Source organism: Dreissena polymorpha, chromosome 7, assembly GCF_020536995.1.
Source record: "Dreissena polymorpha isolate Duluth1 chromosome 7, UMN_Dpol_1.0, whole genome shotgun sequence".
Classification (NCBI taxonomy): Eukaryota; Metazoa; Mollusca; class Bivalvia; order Myida; family Dreissenidae; genus Dreissena; species Dreissena polymorpha.
In genome coordinates, this window is record NC_068361.1 from 68,297,567 (window position 1) to 68,305,794 (window position 8,228).

The following is an 8,228-nucleotide window of genomic DNA, read 5'->3' on the forward strand; positions in this document are numbered from 1 at the left end:
CTAGGCGGTGACCCCAGTTTTAATAATTCAATTGCGTGTCATGTCGTTTTGTATGACTTGTCCTGTAGTGTTCAATGAATTGGTCATTTTCCTGGAAAAAGCACCATTCTAAAACAATTTTTTTATAAATAAATAAACTTACTTATACATTATATTGAAACACGCGAAATAACACCCCTGATTAAAATGTTTCAAATATCGGTTTGCTTATACATACTCAAGCAATTGAAATCGGGAAAACAATAAATCGTTTGTTACTCTTGTCATCGTTAATTTTGATAATACGTATAGTGTTTAAAATACGCAGAAAAGTTCTAAAGTTTCATTCGGGTAGTGGTTGCGCGTTAGATTATTCTCGTAAAGGTCATTGAATCGTATATTGGACAAGGTAGAGTTTTTTCTATTTATTATTATATAATTACTATTTATAATTTAATATTCAAAATAATGAAGAACATGTATATTATGGTATGCGTAAGTGATGTAATTATTTCTCTACAATACGTAAATAGTATATGTACATGTTATTCATTCTGGTATACATCAGCAATGCGAGATAGTTTTTAGAAATTTACACCCATGTTATACATTATGTTCTACATCACTAACATGTTAATTACATAATTATACGTCAATGTTATACATTCTTTGCGAAAACCGTTCAGAAAACACTTCCATGGATTTGCTTATATCTTTGAAAGATGTCCACTCCGGAATGACAATATTAGCGAGGTGATACACAATCAATTGATATAATTCATCCTTGTCCATCTGTTTCTGTGTTTCTTCTTTACTTAGGCCCAGGTTTTCAAAATATGTCATACTAGCTTTCTTTGCTAACAATAATGTGTTCAGTATGTCCCTTTGATTGCGCTGAGGATCTGGCATAAATGTGACTAGCCCTATCAATGTATAATGCAGTTTAGGTATTTTGTGAACAAATTGCTGTTTGAACAGTATTAGATTTTGGAGGACAGTTGATAACCTTTGTCTATCACCTGATAATACCTTACCGGATAATAAATTTCGATCTGGTATCATATAGTACGGTAAAGAGTCTTCTTCATGTACGCACTTTAACAGAATCTGTAGTCCTATACTGACTGTATTGTAAAGGAAGCTTTTTGTAAAGATACCCTGTGGAAACATTTCTGCGACCCAGTATATAATGTTTTTAAGCATAAACGAGGAGACGCCTACACAGACACTCTTCAGAATGTGTTTCGCTATCATTTTCAAAACTACGTAAGCCTTAATCAGGGTTTCATTTAAATTGGATGTAAGTATCTGTTCAGCTGGAATGAAACATAGGCGCCATTCGCAATGTTCGTATAGACTTCCGTTGATTCCAGTAGGAACAAGCTGAACTTCCGTTTGTAATATTTCTTCTTTAACGTCTCGCGATGGCCAGTCGTTCACCCGATCTCTTTCGGCCCAACTCTTTAACACGTTTGGGCATATACCTCTGATAGCAACGACAGAGTCACAGCTATGAAATTTTGTACCAACGTTGATAGAAGGCCCAGCTATTCCTACCTCAACTTCATTGTAATCATGGCTTGCCTCAATCATTATTTTGAAACTGCGTTGTTTACAAAGTCCACTAGATAGATATTTTGTCCCTGCAATCAAAATATATAATGACTCGTCTGCATACGGATTGTCACAAAAAAATGCTTTTTTATGCAGTGCTAACATCACATGGCCAGGCTCAGTAAATTCAGTAACCATGTCACATACTGGAATAAACGGTGGTTTTATATCGGTTCCGGCTTCTCTGGCAATTATTTCGTTAGAAATCATCAAACAATCTTTATCGCTTTCATATTCAGCAGTTAAACCATCAGCTTTGCTTCCTACAACTTTCAGCAGTTTAGACTGTTCGTTTAGAAACCTATATGCCTTTCGTCTTACATCTATCATATCTAAACTGTATCCCAAACAGTCCAATGCATCATACAACTGATTTGAAAACCTTGAACACCAATCGTTTTCTTCTGAAAATATACAAATTATTATAAAGCAAACAAAAATACTGGAGAGGCATACCTTCTTCTAAATTAAACGTAAACTACACTTTATATAAACGAAACCTAAATACACATAGAATTAACAGATTCCGTTTGCTTAATGTTGATGTGCAAGTATTAACTTGGAGCTTTTAACTTTTTCTTATTAAGATTTTTCCTTACAGCAAATGATTCAGAGGTGGTTGACATAAACATTTCAATACACATGGAAATCAATGATATCCTTTCTCATTTGCCAGTGATTAATTGAACATTTCAGTGCGGACCTGAGTTAATTATTGAATTATTTGAAACGCAATGAGACATTAACCACTATGAATATGCACTTACCTACAGGTACGGAAGATAATGTTTCTATTACCCTTCTTATGACACTTAGTCCATTGCCTTCTTGACGCACTTTCTCTGGACGAACTTCATCTGATAGTTCAAAACATCTGCTTGCAGATTGATCGTCATATACATGATCAATAAAACTTACATTTGGTTGTAATTTTGAGGCTGGATTATCCGATTTATATGGCTTGGTAAGTTCACTTGATAGCAACATCGTTTAATTTAATTTGCTATGAAAATGCCTTTCAATCGTGTTTAAGTTCCACAGAACTTCTTCTTGACTAGTAAAAACTCAAACGGCAAAATATGTATGTATGCGTTAAGAAATCCTTTCGCGTTTTTACATAATGTTTTAAACGAACAGTTACCGATTGACATTGTGTACTGCTTTAACTGCTCTCTGATGTTAACGTTGCACGTTGGATGTGTAAATGGTGAGCGTGCAGTATAGCTTATCGTCATCTGTCAACGCAGTGAACTGTAACTGTTCATATTTAATGGTTTACATCAACGCAGCTAGTGATTGGTGATAACGTCGTAAGGTCATAACGCCCCCCCCCCCGATTTGTCAAATGCATTTGGTTTAAATACTACGTTCGATTGATTGGTTGATTAGGAGCAGTCAAACAACAAGGATTGCGAGTACAATTTATGTGCTGGTTTATGACAAAGTTAAAAAAAATCTAATCGGTGAGTTCACAGTTTTCACCCAATCTTAACGAATCGTTGTCAGAATGTTTATCTTGGGAATATCTAGGTCGAGTCTGAAACAGGGCCATGTGTGTTCAAAAACTGTCACAAGGTTCAATCTTAGAACAAACGAGTTACCACTCTGAAAGCGGAATTTGTGACCCAATCTTGATGGAACATGAAAAGAATGTTGATTTTGACAATATTTTGGTGTTCAAATGAGCAACATTTGAATCTGGGTTACGAACGTCTTAAAAGTAGGTCATTAGGTCAAATCATAAAAATGAACTGTTACCGCCGTAACATATACGAATCAGTCTTGATAAAACGTGATCATAATGTGGCCATAATGTTTATCTCTATAATATCTAGGCTGAGTGGGATTACGGGTCACGTGCCTCAAAACACTAAGCAATTTAATAGATTAAATTATCTTTTAAAACTCTATGTTATTTTCTTATCCGGATTACTTGCATCCAAAAGCTAGATCGCCATGTCAAATCTTATTAAATATTTCTTACCATTCTAGAAGCCACTGTTTTTACTCAATCTTGATAAAACATGGTCAGAATGTTAATCCTGACAGTATCAAGGCAATGTTTGAATAGGCGTCAAGTGCGGTAAAAAAACTATTTAACTAGGTCAAGTCTTTGCAAATTGATGTACTATGAACTTATGTAAGCGCATAAGGGCAATCATAGGCCTTTTGTCTTTAATAGGTTGTAAAATATAATTGAAATGTTATATTAAGACATATGTTATAATGTATTTCCAAAGACAATATATTAGGTAAAACGTAAAGCGAATTGCTCAGTAAACATTATGAAAATATGTCTGCGACATGTATGGAAAACATTTAATTTGAAGAAAGTACGTGTACAACAAATACAATGTATATGTACATTTAAATATGTATATGAAACACGCATTGCTATGATAAATTGATACGATATTGATAAAGAAAACCCCAATTCTTAATGTAAACGATTTTATATCTTTTAACTTTCTGGGTCGATAAATATAAATTATTTTAACGTTTTTGCAATCCAAAATTATAATTAACAAGAACTATCTTTAAAAAAGATATACGGCGTTGATAGTTCAACGAATGAGATCAAGGATAGCGAATGTCTTTTTCTGTGCAGCTCTTAGCTGCATTACACGCAGTATGTTACGCGGAGTTTTCGCGGCTTATTTTACATTATTACATATTGCTGGTCATAAACCTATAGATACAAAACAGAAAACCAAATGAAGAATGGAAGTGAAATTAAAACATACGAGTCAACCGGCCACACGAGAAGTATCCGTATTTATAGGCGCGTTCTTCGATCAAACCTGTTTAGTGGTTTGTTGGGCATTGCTATTTGATTCGATTATTAACAGTATCGACAATCATCGCGCTCATGCTTAATACATAAGTCAATATGGTGGAATAATTATTATTTAATTAATCAAAAATAGTATTTATCATTGTATTGTTGAAAACACATTTAGAATCTATTATTGACATACCATAATTATATTGCTGAATATCTTCATTTAACATATTTCTGGTCTTAAGAACATTCCAGGTCACCTAGTTCATGGATAGCGTCTTTATTATATAACGATTATTTTACTGGCCGTGAACTCCGGTGATGACCTGTATATAAACTCTGACATTCACACACTAACCGCGAATTGACCCGATACCTCGCGGGTTAAAATGCAATGCATTAAAGTGAGGCCTCGCTTCCATTGCTCTTTATACTTTTACATGTTGACAGGAATATGGAAGTAAGTACTAAATATGAGAATATAGCCTTTAAGTATAAACGCTTTTGCGCTGGTAATTCTCTGAAAATAAAAGGTGCACGCACAAACTGTATTGATGTCGAGAATTGAGTGTAAAACTGTTCTATCTATTAAGCCTTTTCATTAGAGATAAAATTGTTTCATGCAGTAAAACAGTGTTACAAAGACGCGGATATGTTTCCAATGTTCTGGTGGTATACTCAAATCAGCCAATGGAATAAATGAAGTGTATTCATTCGTACCTAGCCGCGGGAAATTTTATTTGAATTTTATTGGACACTAACAAAGGTCAGGTAAGGTGAAAAGCTGGCTTAATACAGCTTACGCCGAAAAATAAATACCAAAAGGTTTGAATCAAAATCAGGGTCGTTGTCCAAGTCAACAGAAATATATAATAGTCCGTCTAACGTTAGCAAATTAAATAAACGCACTGATCGCACATCCCGTCGGATTGAACACTCATTTTGCAAAAAAATAGCCTGTTGTCGAAGAGGAATGCCGTCAAAGATCCAACATAATTGTTTTTATAACAGATTTGAGCCTGCTGTTTGTTTCAGCAAAAGTTAGAGACTCCACAAAGATACCATAAAGATGCGTATTTAATGAACGGACGATTTATCGTTTGAAATGTGACTTTCAAGATATGCACTAGTATACCTTTTATGAACTAGCTAGATATCTGTCTGCAACAGTTGAATATCATCTTCAATAATGCTTGTAATTATTGAACCAATAACAGCACGTCTGACCAATTAAATAAAGTGTTAACTTAATCTTTGTCAAAGTGATTCACGACTTGAGCTTACTGCGCCGTATCCACGTGGTGAACATTTTTGGTAAATTATATTTGTTTAATTGCATGGTTAATGATAAAGTTACAGTCCAGAAAAATTATTTCACCAAAATTAGACATTTTTACTGTAAGTTACCTTTTGAACATGACCTTTATACTCTTATTGTGACCTTTGAACTGGAAGAGGTTATTACAAACTTCACCCCATATCCACATTGTTTTAATTGTAAAATTGCGTAATAAATTGTTTTAATTGTAAAATTGCGTAATAAATGACTGAGGTACAGTCAAACTATGACCAATATAACCCTTGACGTCTAATTGTTATCTTAAGCTTTGAAGTTGGAAGTGGGATATAAAACGAGACACAAGTCTCCTCTTGGAGGTCAACTTAAGTAATTTATCATAAAATACCATGATGAATTCTAAGTTTAAATCCGAACTTCGTACGATCGGACGTAGTTAGCACGCAAGCACATAAACTCGATCATTATGACAGCTATTACGAGCTTTTAACAAGCGGGCTCGACACGACTTAATATCGAGCTGTCGATGTCATGGGAAGTAATATGCCATTTGAAGAACCACCATTTGAACTTTCATGCTGTGTTGTTATTGATATTTGAAATAAAAATGGCTATTTACTTTGCGTTTACTTGCTTGAAGTAAATCTTAATATTTAGTACTTCAATTTGCAGCTGAATTAAGAACATGATGAAAGCAAATGAAATGCTGTTAGAATTTTGACTAAACATGAATATTAAAACCAGGCTAATAAAGCAAACATGATTGTACATGCACTTCGTATATTAATTTATTAGAAGCATTGAAATATAATGATAACACATGTTTATGTAGCGATATCCAATTCGTTCGTGTCATAAATGGGGTAAAGCATACACATTATGTTTTATCTTAGCATATGAGGGAAATATCTTTATCAGTCAGCTACAAATACTTTTCATAGCGCCGTGAGGGGAACGTTTCAAACTGTGTAACAATAATAGGTGTACACATTTATTCATTTTATCTTTTTAACCGTACATGGGTTTTCGTAAGATAAAAATGAAATACTAGTTTAAGTACATAGTAAAAAGAATGCTATTGTTTTAAGTTGTGAATGTGCTTCCGACATCACTTTGTTTCGTTTGAACACTTATAACTATGAACAGACCCTCTGTATATAATCTTCCATATGTAGAAGAACACTCGCAGTTCTCAAGTACTGGTTGAAGTGTGCAGACGGGCTTGGTATTTAAAACTTACTTAAACTCCATTCTGCAGTCTGCAATCCAATAAGTAATATAAACTCATTAATTACATACCAATATATAAATGCACTTTTTAATGTGAACCTTTTCTTGATTATCTACGAAATACATTGCAAGTTTGTCGCTCAACATTACGATTATCGTTTCTCAAAATTAGCAATAGCACGGTGTAGATGCATATCGGTGGCATTTCTGTCAAAATGCTGCTGCTCTGTTCATTCTGGGCTACCTCTCTGTCATAAACAAGAAAATGGATGATCGACTTTCACAAAACAGGTATGAAAATCTAAAATTAAAACCCGTTAACACATTTGTGCATTAAAAGAGGTGGTCCATGAGTTGAAGCATATATCCAGCTACAGGTTCACAGTATTCCGCAGGTCCAAACACTTATCACAAACTCTATCGAAGATTGAATGATGACGAGTTTGGTGGAACAATTGTGCACACATGCCACTTTGATGACTTTTTAACATTGCTTTTCCCTAATATGTCAAATATCTAGTGTCATTGATATCATCTTTATGATCAAATCCTTACGTACAATGTACACTATATAGTATTTACATCAATTTTACTTAAAAAATGCCTTCTTTCGCTTTCGTTGTGGCAAGGAAAGCCTCTCGATTGGTTAACTTTCCTGGCACGGGATTGTACGATTTGTAAATGAAATGCATCTATAGTATATATATATATTTATTAAACTTAAAAATATACAAACTAATGAGATAAAATGTAACATTATATTTTTTTTGTGTAACAAACAAGTACTCTAATCTAGTAAACCAATGACAGTTCTAAACTGTATGCTATTAATCTACAAAGCGGCTAACCGTACATACACCGATACGCAGTACTCTTCATAAAAAACAAAATGGCGTCTGACCGTAAGCAGGACCCAGCCGATATCGAGATAAAATGTCCCATCATCTCATAATGAAATCTTATTTCTTCGAAAAAGGATACATTACAACGGACCGATGTATTTTCTGTGATATATTACGATTGAAAACATTATTTGAAGACAAAAGCTTAATAAACCGATGCGCGGTATCACCAAGCTACTACCACTTACAATAGCAATCTCATAAACGTATTAATGATGTTTGCCTTTATCAAGATTTTCCTCAAATTAAAAAAAGGTTTGCATGTAACACAACAATCCAGCTCAGTTATGGTTGAGTTTTTGGTCAAATGTTGTGATATGATTATAAGCAATATACGGATTGATAATAAATAGTTAAAACCCAATAGATATTAAGTGTTATTTCTGGCTCTTTTCTATACGTTTTTCTATTTCTATTTAAAAGC

The 8,228-nt window shown here is 33.9% G+C and overlaps 1 protein-coding gene across 3 annotated transcripts; it reads right to left on the reverse strand.

Annotated features, from left to right (window-relative positions):
- Window positions 1-391: 391 nt before the first annotated feature.
- Window positions 392-2,839, reverse strand: LOC127837530 (uncharacterized). 3 transcript variants are annotated; one of them, XM_052364697.1, is made up of 2 exons: window positions 2,392-2,839; window positions 392-1,997 (listed from the first exon to the last, which is right to left on the reverse strand). In XM_052364697.1, the coding sequence occupies exon 2, from the start codon at window positions 1,921-1,923 to the stop codon at window positions 625-627; it is 1,299 nt and encodes a 432-aa protein (XP_052220657.1). In that variant the 5' UTR covers window positions 1,924-1,997; window positions 2,392-2,839; the 3' UTR covers window positions 392-624. The 3 variants fall into 3 exon arrangements, with proteins under 3 accessions (XP_052220657.1, XP_052220658.1, XP_052220656.1); XM_052364698.1 differs by having other exon boundaries at window positions 392-1,622; window positions 2,361-2,839; XM_052364696.1 differs by having other exon boundaries at window positions 2,361-2,839.
- Window positions 2,840-8,228: the final 5,389 nt, after the last annotated feature.